The sequence below is a fragment of the Populus trichocarpa genome, chromosome 14 (assembly GCF_000002775.5).
Source record: "Populus trichocarpa isolate Nisqually-1 chromosome 14, P.trichocarpa_v4.1, whole genome shotgun sequence".
Classification (NCBI taxonomy): Eukaryota; Viridiplantae; Streptophyta; class Magnoliopsida; order Malpighiales; family Salicaceae; genus Populus; species Populus trichocarpa.
The window spans coordinates 8,843,900-8,866,768 of NC_037298.2; the positions used below are offsets into that span (position 1 = coordinate 8,843,900).

At 32.7% G+C, this 22,869-nt stretch overlaps 2 protein-coding genes across 2 annotated transcripts; both read left to right on the forward strand.

The window, feature by feature from the left end:
* Positions 1–3,685: 3,685 nt before the first annotated feature.
* On the forward strand, positions 3,686–7,618 carry LOC7457953 (wee1-like protein kinase). Its single transcript, XM_024584858.2, has 10 exons — positions 3,686–4,062; positions 4,266–4,326; positions 4,423–4,489; positions 4,669–4,923; positions 5,067–5,134; positions 5,227–5,336; positions 5,416–5,456; positions 5,552–5,700; positions 5,865–6,218; positions 7,074–7,618. Exons 1-10 carry the CDS (start codon positions 3,797–3,799, stop codon positions 7,158–7,160), a joined length of 1,458 nt encoding a protein of 485 aa, XP_024440626.1. The 5' UTR covers positions 3,686–3,796; the 3' UTR covers positions 7,161–7,618.
* A 7,658-nt stretch (positions 7,619–15,276) lies between these two features.
* Positions 15,277–20,448, forward strand: LOC7491314 (potassium transporter 5). The gene is made up of 8 exons (XM_002320319.4): positions 15,277–15,438; positions 15,637–15,862; positions 16,673–16,921; positions 17,109–17,159; positions 18,261–18,521; positions 18,627–18,794; positions 18,875–19,129; positions 19,242–20,448. The coding sequence occupies exons 1-8, from the start codon at positions 15,277–15,279 to the stop codon at positions 20,192–20,194; spliced, it is 2,325 nt and encodes a 774-aa protein (XP_002320355.1). The 3' UTR covers positions 20,195–20,448.
* Positions 20,449–22,869: the final 2,421 nt, after the last annotated feature.

Consider the following 22,869-nt stretch of genomic DNA (forward strand, 5'->3'; position numbering starts at 1 on the left):
TTTAAATGTTTCAAAAATTTATCAATCTAATGATTATGTTATATTACATTTAGTTGTTGCGTGGCGTGACCAACAAGTTTATATGTGGTTATTGATTAATGCGGACTCTGTTTGGTAAAAAAAAATAAAAAATCAATGATTCTCCGATATAACTTCTTTCATTAAAGTTTTTTCATCTAGATTATATTTTTTTTATTCCAAAAAACCCCCTAAATTATATAAGGATATGATAAAAACAATTAAAAATATGGGTATAACAGAGACTCGCCCATTGTATAATTTATTATAAATATTTTTTTGAAAAAAGCTTGAGAGAAAAATAATAAGTTGGTTGTAAAATTTTAGGGAAAAATAACAAAAAAAAAAAAAGTAATCAAGGGAGTTTGGAGAGCCATGTCCTATAAATCAAGCCACACAGCACTTGATTGTACTGTTTTTTCTTTGATATTAATGGGATAATTACAAAAACAAAATATTTATTTTATAATTATTTTTATACACACTACTATTTTTTCTTTAAAATTTATACACGCTAATATTTAATATTTTAAAAAAAATTCAATAAAAAATATTTAATTATTTATAAATTTATTATTATATTTATTTTAATGACTAAAGAGCTATTGAGACATTAAAATAAATAAATTGTTATCCATAATTTATAATTATAAAAAAATCGTCCAATAATTTCTAGGCACATTGGATGTTTTTTTTCTGGGATTTATAATAATAAAAAAAGAATATAATTTATTCATTCAAGAAAATTGCTCGAATTAATTAAACTCATATGTATTTAATTTATAATATAAAACAGAGTAATACATGAATTAGAATAGTTAAAGAAGAGACAAGCAAGAACAAGCATCTGGTATGTTTTTGTTTTCATTTATCATTCTCATTTGCTCTTAAATCGAAGGCCACGAAGGCCAGCATTATATTTAATAAAAATATGATTGTTATTGTTTTTTAAATTATTTTTTATTTTAAAAATATATTAAAATATTTTTTTATATTTTAAAAAAATATTTTTAATATTAACACATCAAAATAATTCAAAAATATCAAAAAAATATTAATTTAAAAAAAAAACTTAATTTTTTTCAAAAACAATTTTAAAATTCAAAAACAAACAGGCTGAATCCATCCATCCTCTTTAATTCAAACCTCTCAGCCAACACATTGGTATCGAATTTCCTCCAATTTCCCATGCCATCAAAATCCTCAATTTTCTTTCACCTCCACTAGCCCACCTTCTCGCTACACTTCATTCTCCCCCACTTGATATAGTTTTATGGAGGTCGCAGATCTTCCTCTAATTATTTCCCTTGATTGCTTTATTTTACCAAGAACAACAATTTTCTCATTACAAAATCCAAATCTATATAATAATCTTGGCATTGATGTGAAAATATTACATTCTTTTTGTACTTTTAATTGCAGTCATCCATGAAAAAAATCAATAAAAAGTAAAAACATTGGATTAAACTAGTATATTCGTACACTTTCAAATTGCAAATACAATTTCCAAATCTCATCATTACACGTTAACAAAACTATAAAACCATGAATAATATAAGAAGTCACCAAAAAGGAAAATGAATTTTACAGAGGGAGCTTTGTTAAATAGTGTAAAATAATAACAATGGACGGGAAACTACTTAAAAATTACACTAAAGCTTGTAGGAGTTGTTTTTTTGTAAATTTTGAAGAAAAAAAATACCCCCGCTCCTCTTATTTAGGGTTGGCTGGTGGAATGAAGGAAAAAGGAGAGAAGATCATCTTTTTTTCTTTATTTTTTTCTTATTTTCTTTAAAACCAAGGTTGAGATTTGACTTGGGAGTGCTTTGGGTGAATATTAGCGAGGGAAAACTATACATAAACTTGTTTGGGAAGAAATCAAGAGATCAAATTTCTAGAAATAGATAAAAAAATTAATTTGAAGAGGAAAGGAGAAGAAAGTTGCAAGAAAATCCTTATTCTATTCCAAGTCCAAGTCAATGGGTAAAGTATTATAGTAACTCAATTTCTTAAGAAAATAGTTACTAGGCTTAAGGACGACCATGAATAAAGTAAGAGGAATGGAAGAATTGAATGGGAATTGATGTAATTATAGGTTAGTTTGATGTGTATTGTGTGGAAATTAGACTTTAGAATAAATGGTTAGTTGAGTATATGTATGTATCTATAATTTTATTTGGGAACATGAGTATTTTTATTATTATTATTAATGTGGGTGTTCGGATTAGCTTGCGTGTGCCTCGACTAATCTCACGGGCCCTGAAATTAACGACCATGTAAGTCTCTAGTGGCCATGAGATTTGTGAGACTCGAACTGATGATCTCTAGGGAGCGGAGAGCAAACCTAAGGTTTGACCAGATAAACCCCTCCTTATAGAAGTTCCTTATAGAAGTGAGGTAAAAGTATTGAATTTGTATAAGCAATTATGAATTTGCGTGTTATGTTATTTTGGTATGGTAAGAAAGGAAGTAGAATTAAATTTGTAAGGGGTTTTTTTTAATTTTAAAATGTAATGAAATTGAGCTTGATTTTAGAAATTAGTTGAATGGTATAATATTATATATTTATTAATATATTGGCTTAAATAATTATGTTTTAGAAAAAGAGTTTTGTGTTGATATATATGTGTTGCATGAATGAATGTGAGTTTAGTAAGTATATTTAATTTTGATTATTTTAATCGAAATAATATATCATTTGTGTTTATATGGGTTATAATATATATGAGGATACTTTAATTATATTTTAATATTTAATTTTTTTTAATGAATTGTAATTTTTAAAACATGATGAACAAGTATACTTTTAATAAATTGTAAGATGCTAGAGGTAATTTTTTTCTTTTAAAAATACGGTTGAGACAATTTTATTCAATTTTATAAAAGCTGTATTAAATCTTAAAAATAAATAAATATTATCAAAACTATTTTTTATAATAAAATTATCTCTATTATATATATATTTTTTAAGAAATTACAAATGACACTGTTACTTTTTAAACCGAGTTATCTATATGAATAAATTGGTTTTCAATTATGCTACTTCTATGAAAAAAAAAAAAAAAAAAAAAAACCTTCGAAAAGGATCCCATGTCAATTTGATGGAGAGTCTTTTACCTGTCGTGACTCGATAGTCGTGGGTATTTTAAATCGGAGTTGGGTACATAAAAAGAAACGACTCCAACCCGACCAATCTTGAAACAAAATAGTTGAGTTTTGTCCAAAAAAGAAACTACAGAATTCTGAAAAAGCGCGCTTGCTTTTTCTGCCGCGGGTAAAAAACTATTTAATATTGTGATAGTTTTTTAAAATATATTTTTTATTAAAAAATATATTATTTTTTTTTAATTATTCTTAATATAAATACAATCTAACAATATATAAAAAATAATTTTAAAAAAAAATAAAAAAATTCAAAAAAAAAAAACACAGAAACAAACAGTATTTGAAAACTTCCCCGGTACGCTGACGCAACGTAAATTACTGTCATTCTCTAACCAATCATGACATTGTAGATCTGATTCAAAAAGTCTAGATCAAATCATTTCAATTATCCAAGCAGTTAAATCAGTCACTTTTTCCGTCAAGTCAATAATAAAGTAGAGTCCATGTACCATACAGTAGTCCCTCCCTCATCCGATCTCTGTCAAAGTAGAAGACGTCCCGCGCAATTTTGATTCTCTAAAAAAGAAACAGAAATCTTTTTTTTTCCCCATAAAATAAGCACACGAGAGAGAAGCCAGAGAAGCTCCCAGGCAGTGAGAGAGAGAGAGAGTTGATGAAGAGGAAAACCCTTACAAAGAGAAGCTATACGAAGAAAAACAGGAGGTCGAGCAGCACCACCGCCAAAATGAAGAAGGGCACATTAATAACCCACTCGCAACAGGTTCAGCACCACCAAATCCAATCATCTTCTGCCACCTCAGCAGCAGCAGCGTCATCATCTCGCTTCCAGAACGTTCTGGACTCCGACCTCATCGATCCTCAGCTGCTTGCTGAGGATGTTGATGAAAAAGATTTCATCCTCAGTCAAGATTTCTTTTGGTAATTTTTGTTTCTCTTTTTTAGAAATATGAGTTTAATAATAATGTCTTTCTCGTTATTGTTTGGTGTTTTTGATAATGGTTAATCGAATTATCAATAGTTTTAATCGAGACGCAATCCTCTTTTTGATGTCACTGAATCTGTATATGCAATCTGCAAGCATTTGAATTAATTTTTTCTTTAATACCTTGTTGTAAATGCAGCACTCCAGATTATATCACACCAGACAATCAGAACTTGCTCTATAGTTTTGATTGCAACAAGGTGATGCCTTAACCAGTCTTATATTATATACAGATTGACACATGCTTGCGAATTAAAAATGAATTTTTCGATGGTTTGAATATTGGTTTGCCACAGGAAAACATTCCATGCCCCAAATCACCGGAGAAAGTAAACACTGTCATATCAAAAAAGCTTCGACAGGGTAAGCTAAGTTCATCTGTATCATGCTCGATTCTTGATTGAAGTTTCAACTGGCTTCGCATTGCAAAATTGAGAATACTTGCATTAAATCTGTTCATATCATCTCAAGCTTTACCGAATTCTCATAGCATGGTATTAGATGCTAATTACATGTATTCTCCTCTCGTGTGGTATTCCCAGTTCATCCTCTCAGTCCTACATTGTCTGACCAGCAACCAATCGTGGATATCGGGAAAGATAACATCAGTGAAGAAGAAATGTTAATTGAGAAACCATCAACTCTGGAAACCAAAAAGCCTCAAAATTATGTATCGCAATCTGCTGTTTTTTTACGCTGTCGGGTTATGCCCCCTCCTTGCATCAAGAACCCGTATTTAACAGATGCTTCAGAAGTGGGTATAGATCCATTTGGCAATCAAAGATCAAAATGCGCAGGTACATTCTCGTTTGTTATCAGTGAACATCATGATTATGGGATGATTACAATTACAATTTCTTATTCATTATTTTTCCATAAACTTTAGAAGGCAAAACTTTTCTGCAGAGAAATTCTTGTTACTTAATGCTGCAATCAACAGGATTTTTTGCAGCATTTGCCGGCGGTGATGGCCTGTCACGCTATCACACAGATTTTCATGAAATCCAGGTATCTATCCAGATTCCAAAAGCTCTAGACTTATTCAGATCACTACATTTCATTTCTTGTACTTATGTTTAGTACTTTGCCTCCCTTTCTAGCAAATTGGAACTGGGAACTTCAGTTGTGTTTTCAAAGTTCTGAAAAGAATCGATGGTTGCTTGTATGCTGTGAAACATAGCACAAGGCAGTTGCATCAAGATGCAGAAAGGTAGTTTCTTCATGCTTTTAAGATACAAAAATCATTTGTTCAACCAACACATTTAGGCTGTACTGTTTACATTTTACAGGAGGAAAGCATTAATGGAGGTTCAAGCTCTAGCAGCTTTAGGTTAGTGGAGCACTAATTTCTGAGCTTTTTGTAATTCAGCTAGCTGTGGCATGAAGAATTGTTTTCTAGTTGATTTCATTGTCTTACATCCTTAGGATATCATGAGAACATTGTTGGATACTACTCGTCTTGGTTTGAAAATGAGCAACTCTACATTCAGATGGAACTCTGTGATGGCAGCTTATCCATTAATAGATCTTCTGAATCCATAACAGAGGGAGAAGCACTGCAAGTCTTACTTCAGGTGAACATTTTCCATGGACCACATAATACTTGAAAACTTCATATGAACTTGATAATTCTCAATGGTGGCACATATGCATTGCCACAAAGGGTTTTTTTATGATGATGTCAAGAAATTTCTTATTGAAATAATAAAAGCTATTTCTAACATCAGAAGTCTTACAGATTGCGAAGGCATTAAAGTTTATTCATGAGAGAGGAATAGCTCACCTAGATGTGAAACCTGACAATATTTATTTCAAGAATGGAGTTTATAAGCTCGGTGATTTTGGATGTGCAACACTTCTTGACCAGAGTCTACCAGTTGAAGAGGGTGATGCACGCTATATGCCTCAAGAAATCCTGAATGAGAATTACAATTATCTTGACAAAGTTGACATCTTTTCCTTGGGAGCAGCTATTTATGAGCTTATTAGGGGGTCAACTTTGCCACAATCAGGATCCCATTTGTTTAACCTCAGGGAGGGCAAACTGCCTCTCCTTCCTGGTCATTCATTGCAACTTCAGAACTTACTAAAGGTATTACAAGTTAATTTCTTGTCTGCTCTACTTGCGGTCCATAGGAATGGCAAATGGTTAAGGTTTTTTCCTCCCAGTCATGTGCCCTGTTTACGAGCAGATCAGGATTTATTTGGCTCATCATGGAAATCTTAAAAAGAATCTTTTTAGAATTTATGTGAAGAATTTATCGTAATAAATCGGTAATTTATCTGTAAAAAAAAATATATATATATTGCAATTAAATTAGTTAAGTGTGCAAGTTTGGGGTTGGGGGTGCATCAACCTGCCGCTGCCGTAAAAGTTTGGTTTTTTCAGGCAGGTTGGGTGGGGTATTCACCGAATCTGGCCAAATTGTCATCGTGCTTGCAGACTTTTATGGAAATGGGTCTAAACTGTCTTGAAGGCGGCATCTTAAAAGAAAAAAAATGGTATTTAATGACCATGTTCTCTTTTACAGTTTTGTTCAAGTACGTAGTTCAGAATGGTTCACTTACATTTACTTGCTGCTGTATCTTATTTCATTGGTTAGAATTGTCCCTGTGTAGTATAGTTTGCAGGAACTGTATATGAAGGGAGAACAAAATAACATGTTGGTAGCCTTTCTGAATTTCTTAAGGTGGCAAACATATTTCGTTGTCCATTTAAGTTGCAGGTTCCCTGTAATAACCCAAACCTGCTTGAAGCAATTTATATACTTAATTGGTTAGGTGAAAAGTTTTTTTGTTGTAGATGAAACTTGTTCTTTCACTGTGTATCAAGTCTAGTCTTGTATTGTTATGAAATATCAACAAGCTTTCTCCTTGTAAAAAAAATTAAAAAACAAAACTTTCAATTGCATGGCTGATTTATCTGACGGTTTCGTAATTTTATCAGGCCATGGTTTGTCCTGATCCGATTCGGCGGCCTTCTGCTAAGGAATTAATCGAAAATCCAATGTTTGGTAAGTTCAAAGAAATCTAATATCCCAAGCAAAAGCTTAACTGGATTTTGACAGGAACACGAGTTTTGTACGTGGCTGCATACGATCAGCTACCCTACCAAGGAGGCCCAATTGCAAGATTATGAATGGCCAATTTTGTGAGAAGCAGTCCCTTTGGGAGTACAGGCACCAAATTTTCCTACCTGGTAGGATGCATTATGAATGTGTCATGCTCATCAAATGTTGCTTTATGAGCTCAAGGTATGCAATTGCAATGAAAATGCCATCAGGACTAGGATACTGATGATAATCTGATGCCGAGATGGATTTGGTTTATGATCTTGTGGAATGGTGCAAAGGACTCATGTAGCCGATCCCAACTAGTCTGGGATCAAGGCTTGGCTGTAGTATACTGTGTCAAAGTTGATGGTTGATTTAAACAATAGATCAAATGATAATCTCTTTCCAACCCGGTTCATAAAACCTCATTTCTGCGTAATCTACCAATACAGATTTCTTCTACTGTTCTTTACATATGAAGTGACAGTCTGCAAGTCACTTGTTGTGTTTTCCATTTCACAGCATTCTGGAACATTGAAAATAAAACGAGTCAAATTAAAAGCAATAAACTTGCAAAAAGCTGCATCTTTTGGTACTCGAGGTTGCTTTAAATGAAATTTTAGGCAAACAAATTACCTTGTAATTTGAAAAAAGAAAATGGTGATTGGAGTCTGAGCTGGTCTCTGCCATGCGTAGTGGAAAAGCTTTTTTTTTTTTATTTTTTTTTTCTTATGGTGAAAGGCAATTTACTAATAGTAAGAGACCTGATCTAATGTTTTCAGGTGCACAGCTACTCGTAATTTTTAATATTAGCAAAAATTAAAATAAAAAATAAATTAATTTAAAGAAAAAAAACATCAAAAATAAATTAATTTAAAGAAAAAAAATTTCAAAAGCTTTTCAAATTGATTGCTAGCTGCTTGTTATTTCCTCCACTGAATCTCTTACATGCCATGAAGCCGCCAATCATAAACTGCTCTTGATGGTTTTGGTGTGGTCATTACTTGCAAATTTGAGCATTTTCTTCACCAATGTACATGTCGTCACTCATCTGGTCAAGGAATCAAGATGCTGAGAGCAACTGCCACCGGCAGTTTTGGATGCTTTCAGGTGACATTATTGACCTGGTTGCAGCTAGATGATCATCTAAATCTTTCTTACATCTCATCAAAATGCCCTTGCCTTTGCGGGCTGTCCATTCAGTTCATCTAGTTTCTTTGTGATAAGAGTCGACATTCTAATTACTATTAGGCTCATTTGTTTGGTGAAGATGAGGTTTTCTTTTGGAAAATGATCTTTTTAGAAAATAAATTTTTAAAAGGGATTTTTTTTTTATATGTTTGGTAATATTATGAAAAATAAATTCAAAAATACTTTTTAGTATTTAGCTATGTCATAGAAAATGAGCTGAAAAATAATTTATTAATATTTTTTTAAATTTTATTAAAAATAATGAGAAACAAATTTTATAAATTAAAAAGTTGAATGTGAATGAAATTGAAAAAAAATCTAATTTCATAAATTATCTAAAAAAATACATAGCAATCAAAATAATAAAAATTAAATTTAACAGATAAAAAAGTTGAAAGGTGATGAAATTAAAAAAAAATAATTTTATAAATTATTTCAAATAAAATAAATAACAATAAAAAAATAGGAATCAATTTTTTTAATTAGAAAGAATTTTTTGTTGATTAATTTTTTCAATAACAAAAAAAAAACACATAAAATTTTAAAAAATAATTTACAAAAACCAAATGAAATAGACGGGATTAATATTTGTTTGGAGTACTCGTCGTTTACTTCAACTGAAAGCTAGAGACAAACAAAAATGTCGTGTCGGCTTGTTGTAATAAATCCACGTGTGTTTTTCATCCCTACATGGATGGAAGTAAACCTCTTAAAGGCGATTGTATAGAGAAGAAAGACAAAGACCTAGCTAGCCAGCCAGCCTCGGAACCCAAAATCAGCTTTGATTTTTCTACTTGTGCAATCCACGGATGTTTCCTTGTAACACATGAGCAGCAAGTTTCGAACGTCAAACAAAATACACGCATGTGTTTCTTGTTTCCACCAGGAATATCTGTTCATCCATCATGCATATGCCCGATTCGTTCCAATGCTGAAGACAGCAGGTTTCAACTAGGGTTTCTACAATTAGAATATGCCACTCGGATTCTCGTTAGATTAGCATCTTGAATAAAGAATTGTTTTATATTATATTAGTAGTTGTTTTTCAAAATATTTTTTATTTGAAAATATATAAAAGTAATATTTTTTTTATTTTTTAAAATTTATATTTGATATCAGCACTTTAAAACGATCTAAAAACACAAAAAAAATATTAATTTAAAATAAAAAATCAAAAAAATCAAAAAAAATTTGTAAATATTTTCATAACATAAAAATAAAGAGACTCCTAAGATGATGAACAGAAGTAAGCCAGAAGAAGACATGATATATATAAGGTTGTCCAAATACAACTCCGAATGCCTCCAATTCCTTTACTTCTTGTGACCTGGGCTGCATTTTCAGAGTCTCATGGAGAAATAAGTAGTAACAGTTAGCCAATTGATTTTGTTTTATATCCTTTCAATTATATTTCCATAGTTTTTCTTGATTTCTCGAAGTTTTTATGGGTGGCTTCTTTGTTCGCCTCAACATTCCACTAGGTTTGATCGACTTTATATATTATATGGTGCCAGGATCCATTTGGTGTTTAGTTCCTCTGCCGCCTCCTCTAGCTTGTATTCACTCTTCTTTAAAAAAAAAAATTAAAAAAATAATAAACATTTCGGCAAAAATAAAGTATAATTTTATATTAAATATCCAACAAGAATTATGCAAGGTAAAACTATACAGATCATCAGATTACTCACAGCAAGCAAAATAAAACTGAATAATCAGAAATCAACGATAAAGTTATTAAATATTCTTGGAGGGACCATTTATGCGAAGAAAAAGAGCAACAATAGACTAACGTCTAAGGCATCGTTTCCACTATAGTGGTATAAAAAGCAACCGCTGGCATAAAATTTCACTATCAATAATAGAAAAAAGAGAACACAAGATATATTACAGGGTTGAATATTTTCAGTTCAGTTTGATTTTTTATTAAAAAAATTAATCAAATCAACAGATTAGATCAGTTTTTTTATATTAAAAATCAAACCAAACTGGAAACCGGTTTAAATTAACCGGTTTTGGTTCGATTTATTTTTGTAAGAAAACTGGGGGGAAAAAATCTTCCTTCTTATCCTTTATCTCACGGGATTGAATCCATGTCTTCAAGCATGCAATTTATACGACAACAAACATAGGATAAAACTCAAATGAAAATATCAAAAAATAAAATACAGAATAGATGAGGGAATGATTAGAAACAAAATAAAGCAATCAGAAAGCAACAGATTAGATCAGATGAAGCCAAAAGTGATTGATCGATAGGCAGAAAAATGTTGATCCAAAGTGCAATAATAATTATCAAGAGCAAATTCAATATGATTCAAAATTATAGGATATTAAAAAAAAAAAATCTTGATCTAACAAGGCAAGGAAGCAAACTGATATTGATGTAAATAAATTAAGAAATGTTTATAAAAAAAGGGAAGGAGTGGAAAACTCACCCGAAAGAAAAATAAAAAATAAAAAAAAGGAGCGGAAGAGAAGAGAAAGGAATGGCTACTAATTAATCATTTACCAGCGGACACAGAGAAACGTGAAACAATCCAACCTACTAATTAATCATTTACCAGCGGACACAGAGAAACGTGAAACAATCCAACACATTTACTAATTAATTATGCGAGATGGCTTGCTTGATGGTTGGCGCAGTAAGATGGCTTTTAATAGCACAATAAACTTAAAAAATTTAGGGGAATGATTTCGTTTGAAAAGATTCGATAAAATAACATAAGTTTAATCTTCTTGCGCTTCAAAAATAGACATCCACTACATGTCAAGCTTATAAAACATGAAAACTACATGTCGCATTTTTTAAGTGTGACAACTTAAAATATAGTTGTAAGTATTTCTATGTTAAAAAACCCCATTAATCTCTTAAAACAACAAAAAATCTAACTCATCTTAGTTTCCAAGTATCTTTAGATGTTTTTGCGTTGAAAACTCATTGTTTCCTTTGTCATTTCCACCACTTTCGCAGCCACCACCTCATCTTTTCTTATAGTCCTATAAGTAAGATAAACATAATACTCTATTAATTTGTATTTGGTTTGGTTGAAATCAAATAATTGTTTAGGTTGAATTTAGGGTTTTAATAAAAAATGATTTTTTAAAACACTACTCTATTCATTTGATCAAAAATGAATTATAAAAAATAAAAAAAATTATTTCAATGCATTTATAAGCGAAAAACAATATCTATCATACTCTCGAACACCCCTTAAAAGAGTTGGGGGCAGCTACCTTAGGGTTTGGAAGAAAACCTAGTATTTATATGTTTTTTAAGTGTTAGTTGAACCGGTTCAGTTTGGTTCAGTTCAATTGATTGTAAATTTTTAAAACTAAAACCGAACTCAACCAGAATTTTTTTGAGATTTTCTAATTAGTTAATTTATTTTTATTTAATTTTTTAATTTTATCAGTTAAATCAATTTTTAAAATTTTTTACTCATCTCTAATATACTAAATATTTAAGAGGGGGTTAATAAGAAAATTTAAACTAGTAACGCTACGTATGCGAAAGCTGGCGGCCATATGAGCATGTTTTGCAGTGTAGTTGCGGGTGCTTTTCAAATAACTTTTCGTGCCAAAATGCATGTCAATGATGTTTTTTCATTTTTTAAAAATCATTTTTGATATCAGCACATCAAAACGATCCAAACCATACAAAATTTTAGTAAAAAAAAAAATTTTAAATTTTTTAGGAACGCAGCCGCAGCCGCGTTCCCAAACGTGCTCTATAAGTACACAAGGAAGAACGACTTGTAGTGCAATAATAGAATGCTAGAAGTCTTCCTGTGAACACCCTGATGCTCTGAATAGTGAACACAGCCTGCCTATACATGACCTCTCAACGAACGAACGAACGAAAATAAAAGCATGCGGCCATCTGCTTCAAAAGTCTAATCTAACCTCTAGTGCAAAATGGGTAAAACATTCAAGGCACATTAAGGAGATATGTAGACTGTGGTCACTGGTCAATATTTTTGAAGGTTGTCGAGTGATACACTAATAAATCTGTATTTTTTTTAAATTAATTTTTAATTAAAAATATATTAAAATCATACTTTTTCAGTTTTTTTTTTAATTTTTGACATTAATATTTCAAAACCACAAAAAAATTATAAAAAACACTTTAAAAACCGAAATAATTTCAATGCAAAACATGCATGAATTCTCTTCGAATCAACACTTAGACTTGGTACTCATGAGCTTTCAAGTCAAACACGTTAACCTTCTAGAATTACAAAAAGAAGCATTTCACTGTAAAAAGTTTAACCATCCAGTAGTTGTCACCTTCTTCCATTAACTGATGAGTGAAAAGTAAATCTTAGTAATACAATTTAGATTACGCAAATGCATTAGTTAAAAATCTAAACTAAACACATGATAATAAGTAAAATCCATTTTAATTTTTTTTTTATTAATATGAGTGTCCGGGTCAGTTTGCGCACACCTCGACTAATCTTACGGACCCTGAAGTTAACGACTATGTAAGCCTTCAATGATCATCATATTAGCAACCATAAGACTCGATCTTGAGACACAAATCTCTTAATCTAAAGTTCTTACCACTGAGCCACCTATACATTATCCTCATAATAATTTAATTATTAATATCTTATTATCTTATAAAAAAATCAGATCAATTCAAAAATTCAAGTTCAATTGGTAAAAGTTCATTGAATACTACACTTTTAAACAGAGTCGACAGAAAATCATTCAGTGGCATCTTATTATTGATTAATCTTCGTTTGTCGCAAAGTCAACTTTGGCATTTGAGGGACTTTCCTGTGGTGCTGCTCCAAGTTGTCCAATTGCTTCACGTGATGAAGGCTAAAACACACGGAAGCAACTAGAAAAGTTTTGATAATTGTAAGCCAGAAAATAATGCTAGCATTTGCCCACAACCCGCGTTGATTATTCCAAGGCTGTCTTAGTTTATAAGACGTTAACTTGATGATGACTAGATGTATATAAATAAATTAAATTGATATATTGAACAATTAGTTAATTTTTTAATTTTAAAAATTTAATTTAGTTATTTTAGTTAACATGTCTAATGATTTGATATGAAAAATTAGGTGATTAGTAGCTGTTAGCGGTAGATGCCTGGTAAATCAAAGTTACTAGCTAGTAGCTAATACTTGCAAAAGGTTTTATTTAATGGAAATGAGGACTCTCCGATATTTAAATCAATAGCTTTTAGAAAATATGCATGCTTAAAGTGTTAAGAATAAAGAGATTGTGAACCTTAAATTTAAAGGGTTTATGATGTATTTATAGCTCATGAGTTTTGTTATTTTATGGAGATGAGGGCTAAAGTGTAATTTCAGTATTGTGATATTTTGAGTAGTATTCAACTTAAAATCATACGTATTAGATCAATATAAAATATCAAGGGACCCGTGTGAGGTCATGAAAAAAATTCTAAAAAAAAATGTTGGGTTTAGACAAGGTGTCTAAGTCTGAAAGATAGATCTAGATGCATTGCCTGAATTCAAACATGTTAAGTTTAGGCATAATAGCCCCAGCTCAGGGGGTGCTGGGGTGCATGCCCAACCAATAGGGCATGTCATGCCCAGCATGCTAGACGTGTGTTTAGATGGTGGGTTCTGGCTTTTATGCCCGAGCCTAGGTGTACATCTAGTATGGACTCGGGCTATCATACTCTAGCTCATGTATCTTGGTAGAAGTTGGGCTTGGGCATGGTAGCCCGAGTCTATAGAAATGTTTTTAAATTTTTTTAAAGATTTTTTAGACCTTTTAAAGTTTAGATCCGTTAGTTGACTGGAATTCCTTCTTCAAAATCCTAAATTGCTGCGATAATTTTTTTTTAAAATTGAATTTTCACTAAAAAAAAAACATAGAGTTTCATTTAATCCTTCCTTTTGACCTGATAATAAATCAGTCTATTTGAAGTTTGCACTTTCACATGAACTTTAATCACAGGCTTGTTGCGCTTTAATCACAGCCAAGAATTTGCATCGTACTTCAAGCCAAGAATTTGTACCCCCGCGCCGCCCCCCCCCCCCCCCCCCAAAAAAAAAAAAAAAACTTCATGCCGAAAAAACTGGTGTAAATGTCACTAAACAATTATTTTAATAATGAGAAACGCTACAAGTGTCTTCTCTGAGTACAGTGGTTTTTCTTAAGAATGTCATCAAAATTTTCGAAAACTATATACCACTAAAATTCAATTTGTTCTTATAATGTAAAATGTTTGGAAACCATATCAAATTAAAAATCACTAAATCTAAGAAAAATTAATTCTACCTCAAATGATTTTTATTCGTATAAACCAAGCCGCATTAATGTTGTAGAGAAAGTTATGTATATATAATAATGGACTTGTAAAGGAGGCACATGCGGTTGAATTGTAAAGGAGTGAGGATTTTTTTTTTCATAATTATATCAATTTAAATATAGATGATTTGGAAAGAAAAATAAAAATCTTGACCAAAATTAAGTATATAAAACTGATATATATATGAAGATTATTTAGTGGTAAAAATAATAATATATAATTTGAGCCATAGATTTTGACCACAAGAAAATAAAAATAGAAGGATGGATTGTATAATTAAAAAAGAAACGTAGAAATAAAACAAGAAATTACATTAAAGAGATCGAATGGGGGACCATTTACCATCTCAACATGTTTCCCTCGGACATCACGTTGGGAGTTGATGAAGATTGTAATGAAGTTCGATGCCCCCTTACTTCATGCATCACTCGTGTGGTGTGGGCCATGCTATGATCACACGTATGGTGGCTCTCTTTTCTCTTCATATAAATACCACTCTTGATCCTCACTTCTAGGAACTCCATCCCCAGGCTTCAAATCCTCCTCTTGTATATTTTAGCTGTGAATTTGTTGATCAAATTCTATTGCGCCTATATAGATTAGAGAAAATGTCTGATGAAGCAATAAAAGCTACCAATGAAGAAAGCCGAGAAGAAGAGTTTTCCCCACAACTCAACGGGAAGAAACTTTCTTGGCAAAAGTTGCGCCGGAATGACTCCTTGGAAATGGAATCCGGCAAGTTTTCTGGTCGTCAAGTCCACGGCTCCAAGGTCGGCCTCCATTTCTGCTTACCATCTGACAAAATAAAAACACAGGATATTTATAACTAGACAAAAACACTCACTGATTCATTAATCCCATATCATCATCATTGCCCTAAATCTTCAAGTATATATGCTGATTGTTTCATTTCTTCTTTGTACAAAATGATCATCGTCTAACTTCATTTTTTTTTGGTTTTCCTAAAGGGTGCAAGTTGGTCTGTGATCTTGCAACTAGCATTCCAAAGTATAGGAATAGTGTATGGAGATATTGGTACATCACCTCTGTACGTATACGCCAGCACCTTCACCAAGGGGATCAACCACAACGATGACATCCTGGGTGTACTTTCTTTGATTTTCTATACTCTCACCTTGATCCCTCTTATCAAGTACGTCTTAATCGTCTTACAGGCCAATGATAACGGCGACGGTAAGCTCGCTGATCTGATAGATAGAGATATGTATATATGCCACTGTTTTTTTTTTTTTTTATTATTATTAAAGAGATATGCAACTGTTTATCCTTCTCTGTTGACTTTATATATAGTCTATGTTCATAAGATTTGGGATTAGCCTAAATTTTTTTATTTTTTATTTTTTATTTCTCAAGCTAAAAAATACTTTTAAAGAGTATGAAGTGTAAAATACCCCTTCAAAGCTAGGGATTTGTGTTTCCAACTTTTTATACCGTTTAGATACTTTTCGTTTAGCACACGAAACACGTCAGTAATGGGAAAATGTTGATCGGAGGGTGCCGTGCGGCATTTGGAGTAAAACTATGAGCAATATAATATATACAGATGTGGCCAAAATAACGACTTATGAGCACTATTATTACCACAGTGGTGGTGTTCGTTCTTTCTTTCTTTCTTTTTGATTTTTTTTGTCCAGTAGAAGTGGGCCAAATAGCATTGAATCTACCCAGGATACGTCAGTCATAGAATACCATGTCGTTAATTACCAGGAGAAAGGGAAAAAAAAAATCAAATCATGCAACCTATGCCAAGAGGTTTTAGTCAATATTTGAAAAGCATGAGCAGCTACGTTAGCAGACACTAGTTGAGTTTGAATGATCTTTTGGAACTATGGAGCTGCAAATCTTGAATATACATCAACAGATGCGTGCAGTAATTATATGTTCATTTATATTTTAGGCTTGATTAAATCTTACGTGTTTATATGAAAAAAAAATAAAAATAAAACACTGATCACATCGTGGTAATTAACTTGAATATTCCAGGAGGGACTTTCGCCTTGTACTCGCTTATATGCCGATATGCCAAAGTGGGTCTGCTCCCTAGTCAACAAGTTGAAGACCGCGATGTTTCCAATTTCCAGCTGGAGTTGCCAAGCAAGCGTTTACGTAGGGCATCAAAGCTCAAATCTAAGCTAGAAAAAAGCAAATTTGCTAAGCTCTTCCTCCTGTTTGCAACAATGCTCGGTACTTCCATGGTTATTGGGGATGGTGTCCTCACTCCTTGCATCTCAGGTTTCAATCCATCATTTTTCAATTTGAGATTTTTTTTATTTACCATTAATTTACTAATTCATAATCATATCAAAACAATACGAAAACACATAAAAAAATTAATTTAAAATTAAAAAAAACTTAATAATATTAAAAAAAACTTTAAAACTTTTAAACACACTCCTAATCTCCTGCTTATTGATCACAGTTTTATCTGCTGTGGGTGGAATCAAGGAAGCTGCATCATCAATGACCCAAGGTACAGATTATCAGCATGTGTATATTTTAATCATACCGCTTACTTTGACAATAGAGCTGAAGACAAAAGCTAGCATTGAAAACAATGACCCAAGCTACAGATTATCAGCATGCGTATATATATTTTAAACAATGACCCAAGCTAGCATTGAAACTCATGTCTCTGAACTGCACCATAGAATCTAGACATCCAAAGTAACCAGCACGTTGAATGGAATCTTTCCCATCTTTTAGGATATTATAATTTGTGGCGATTGAGATCTGAATCTTGGAAAACTCAAAACCCACCGGTCCTGGACAGAATTTGTTCTAATAGTTTATTATGTTTAGCTACAAAAGATATTTTAATTTAGGTTGTTCATTAGTCTTTTCGTTCTACTGTTGAGGTGAGAAGACATGCTGGCCCAAGTTATCCTTTAATTATTGATGGATTTTAAGTAATCAGCTAATGAAAGATAAGTTTTTACTGTATAATTTCAGTATTTATTTATTGGGATTTTAGTTAAATAAACCTTTTCAATTATAATCTCGTCATAACATAAAATAACAAAGTCATAAACCGATACACTAGCGTATTAAACTTATCCAACAGAGTAAGTAGTACAATCCTTCACGTTTGGGTTTCAAAGGCGGCGGCTGCAAGCTGCTGCTGCTGATTTTACTGTGATTTTTTGTTTTCCTGATAGATAATTGGCTGGTCAATTCCAATCATTTTTCATGGCTACAACCCAAATGCTTAGTCAATAAGATCTAGTTCGATTGATCATCAGAGGCCTAATGAATTTCTAAATTAACACAAACGCATATATATATATATATATATATATATATATATATATATATATATATATATATATATATATATATATATAAACTTCATTTGGATTTTTGGATATATATATGTGTGTTGAATTTCTCTAGTAATAAAGTACATAGCCACAAATTGAGGACTGTTAAATAATGGAGTTAGCTTGCCAGTAAATTTAGAGCAGAGGAATCCCTGAATCTGCATCATTAACTCAGATTTAAGTAATAATTCAAATAAACTAAAAAAAAAAAGAGAAGAAAAAGCTACTCATACTGTTCAATCTTGCGCATGCAGATAGCATCGTTTGGATATCGGTAGCGATCTTGATCTGCCTATTCATGGTTCAGAGATTTGGAACAGATAAAGTGGGCTACAGTTTTGCACCTGTGATTTGTGTCTGGTTCTCATTGATTGGCGGTATTGGCATCTACAATCTCTTCAAGTATGATCCAGCAGTGGTCAAAGCTTTGAATCCAATGTACATAGTTGATTATTTCAGGAGGAACAAAAAAGATGCATGGATTTCCCTTGGTGGCGTTGTCCTTGCCATAACAGGTTCTATTCCTTTCAATTGAAACAACAAATACTGCTTGATTATATATGAATTAGCTCTTAAATTTTTGCTCATTAGACAGCCACTAACTAAAAACTTGCATGCAGGAACTGAAGCACTATTTGCTGATGTTGGTCATTTCACAGTTCGGTCCATTCAAATAAGCATGTGCGTTGTGACATACCCTGCTCTCATATCGGCATACGCTGGACAAGCCGCCTTTCTTAGAAAGCACAACGATCTTGTCTCAGCGACCTTCTTCAAGTCTATTCCAGGTTGATGAATTTCCTTGTCTGTTAATTTTTCATTATAACCATAGTTTTTTAACCATTCAAGGCAACTGCATTATATACAGACCCACTGTACTGGCCAATGTTTGTGGTGGCCGTAATGGCATCAATCATTGCAAGTCAAGCCATGATTTCGGGGACATTCTCCATAATTCAACAATCACTAGCACTTGGATGTTTCCCTCGGGTGAAAATCGTGCACACATCGGCTAAGTATGAAGGGCAAGTCTACATCCCTGAAGTCAATTACCTTCTTATGGTGGCATGTGTCTGTGTCACGCTTGGCTTTAAGACTACTACAAAGATTGGCAATGCATATGGTAATCCGCAGCTCTTCACAGATTATTTTAGCCTCTTTCAAATCTCAGATGATGCACCCATAATTGTTTTTAATAAATTCTTCGAGGCTGATAAATTACTTGCTAACTACAGGAATTGCCGTGGTGTTTGTAATGACTCTCACATCATCCTTCCTGGTACTCATCATGCTAATGATATGGAAAACCAACATATTTCATGTAATTGTCTTTGTGCTTACAATTGGAACTGTGGAGCTTCTGTATTTAAGCTCTGTCCTCTACAAATTTGACCAAGGAGGATATCTACCATTAGCATTTGCTGGGGTTCTAATGGCTATAATGTATAGCTGGAACAATGTGTATCGAAGAAAGTACTATTACGAGCTTGATCACAAGATTTCTCCAGACAAGCTGATGGAGGTTTCTGCAGGGAACTTTAGCAGGCTTCCTGGACTTGCCATGTTCTACTCCGAACTTGTTCACGGCATCCCACCCATCTTCAAGCACTATGTGGAAAATGTGCCTGCACTACACTCAGTCCTTGTTTTCGTATCCATCAAGACTCTGCCAATTGGCAAGGTTCCAGCTGAAGAACGTTTCCTTTTTCGTAGAGTGGAACCAAAGGAGCTCAATGTGTTTCGTTGTGTGGCCAGATATGGATACACGGACGTGCGCAATGAACAAGAGCCTTTCGAGGGAATGTTAGTTGAAAAATTGAAGGAGTTCATCAGAAACGAGCACTGGTTCTCCCAAGCATTTCTCACTAATGGGGAGGTGACCGAGAAAGAAGGAGAACCAGATGATGGACAAGTTGAAGATATGAGGATGGAGCAAGCTGCTGAAAAAGAGAAGCAACAAGAGGATGCAGAGAGAGAGATCGAGATCATCGACAAAGCATGCCGTGCTGGTGTTGTTCACTTGATTGGTGAGAATGAAGTGATTGCAAGCAAAGGAGCGAGTTTGGGGGATAGGATTTTAATCAATTACGCTTACAATTTCTTGAAGAAAAACTTGAGACAAAGTGAGAAGGTGTTTGACATTCCTCACAAGCGCATGCTTAAGGTTGGTATGACTTACGAGCTGTAAGATAAAATCAAGTGCTGATGGTAAGACAAGCCCAACTCTAGAAGCTTAGATGTAATTACTACACTACAAGACCGCTGATAGCAGATAAAGATAAATGTGCTTCGTGAAGATCATATTGATTTTGTAAAGAATAAACAGAGATATGAAATTATGAATCCTAGAATACCATATATAGAATGTTAAATCGAGCACTTGTTGAGACGAATTAGGCGGTGAGCAAGGATTTCCCTAATTTACCATACATTTTCATGCAAGTGTTGCACTGTTGTATACATACGATATCTAACCACCTGTGTGCAGGGCAGCGATGTAGTAGCTGTGTTTTCTGCAGATTCTGCAGGAGGGACTTCCACAAAACGTTGCAGTAACTTCAGTTATTTCCAGTAGATATAAAAACCAGTTAGGGTTCTTATCTATCATAAAATTAGATGGTGATTTTTTCTTAACGTTTTTTACGCTTGGCTCGCAAAGATGTGTTCTGCGATTATTTATTAATATTACGAGAACAAAGGGAATCCTTGAATAGCACAAATTCCTATTTGCTTGGTTAAGAAAAGTTTTAGCAAGCCAACGGCACTAAAAATTTAAAGAGTTTTGTAAAAGAATAAAGTCTTAGCTGAAATAATTCTGTTTTCTGATTACTTTTGAAATGAATACACACAGAATTTACCACAGTTTTACATGGAGGAGCAATTCGTCTCAAGATTCTAATACTCTCTCCTTTATCGAAATGCTTTAGACAAGAACCAATTATTGATGGCACTCCAATGATCGCATCACTAAGATAATCTGCCTGTACAAAATGGTGGCCGGCAAAAATATTTCTGCTTAGACTAGCTAGCTAAATTGCACCATTTACAACTCCACCACGTGTCCTGAGGCACATCGGCAATACATGCCCGACTGCTAGATGTCGCATGGAGAAGTGCTCATACCCACTTCCATTTTGTCCCGTTCATGGGTGTGACTGTGGTCCGTACACTATACGTACGGGTACTGTAACGAGTGATAAAATTCGTCAATACCCAAAAAAACAGTGGTTTCTGCTGGTTTTCTATTCGTGTATTAGATGGGCATTTGTGTATTTCATTTTAGAGAAATTTTAAGGTAGTTCAGAAGAAAAACTAATCTGTTAGCTCGAGAAGGCCAGTACACGAGTATGAAAACTTCCTAGCTTTTGTAAAAGAAGAACGGAATAGCTCCCAACATTGAAAGAAAAGCGTAAATCTTGTTCATCTCTCTTGATCTTTAGTGGTTATCAAGGAAATATCAGCTAGCTAGCATATGTAATAAATTAAATGGCCAAAGTAGAATTTGATGCCTTACAAACCCCAGAAAGCCTTCCTAGTAATGTTTACTCTAATAGCTTCTCCATGATCTCGTCCCTATCTTCTAAGAATCTAGACAATATTGACTAATCCTCGCTTTTGGGAAGATGATCCAAATCATTTATATAAAAAATCGCAGCATGATCGAGACTTGATGTGTGTGTGTGTGTGTGTGAAAGAGATCACGACAAACTAGGATAGTTCGAGACATTTAAAATCGTGGTCCCGGATCTAGGGCTTTCAAAAACAAAACAAAAAAACCATAGACAATATATGGTCTACCAGGAATATCACATGGCTATATGCATGAATGGCGAAACATGAACCCAGGATACGGACTTGTAATGAAAATTAATGAAAAACACATAGAGACGGCAACAGGGGGATTAATTCCAGTACTATGAATTCTTCATGACACAGCAATCAGTATCATAATTGTACGATTTATGGGTTAATATATATATTATTGGATGCTTTAAACACGACGGCAGGAATATTTTTCCGGATTGTGCATATGAAAGACATAATATTTTCAATCTTGAGATTTTATATATTTTATTACATTTTGTAGTACAAAATAAATGCAAGAACTTGAGATCTCATGTTCAAGAGATTTCATGTTCAACACTTTTCAATATCCTCTTATGATCACCACAATGTCGAAGGCCTTTACTTTTGTGTTAATTAAGTTTAAATATATATATAAAATCCATCCTTATTTACAATTAAACCAAAACAGCCCAATATAATATATAGAATCCGTTTAGGAGAACGGGTACTTGTGGTTTATGGGGTTTTTGACCCTAAAACGCCACACCACCATTTTGGTTAACTCCACTTTTTCGTAGGAGTGAGCTAAGAAAAAAAAAAATTGAAGTTTTGTGACGGTTAGAAACAGTACAGTATTTTAATTTACAAGAAAAATAAATTTAAGAAAAAAAAACCTGAAACTTACTATTTAAACTCAATATTTCAAAAACTGAAAAACTAGTTTTTAGATTTTTTAAATTTATACTCAGCTTATAGAACACATTTTAAAGGTTCATGATGATGGCTTTTCAATGCAAGTTTTCCTTCATTTTTCAAAATAAAATAAAAAAAACAATTTTGTTTCTTTATATACAAGTATATTAATTTTAGCAATATAAAAAATTAAAATTATTTTTGTATATTTTCATATTTGGTTAGTGTCGTAAATTAATTTTTATTATAGATATAATATAGATATTTTTTTAGTTAACAATATAGCTTTTTATTATCATTTTTAATTTGAATGGAATAAAATTAAGGTTTTATAATTAGATTATCACAATATTTTTGGATTGTTTTGATATTCTAATACTAAAA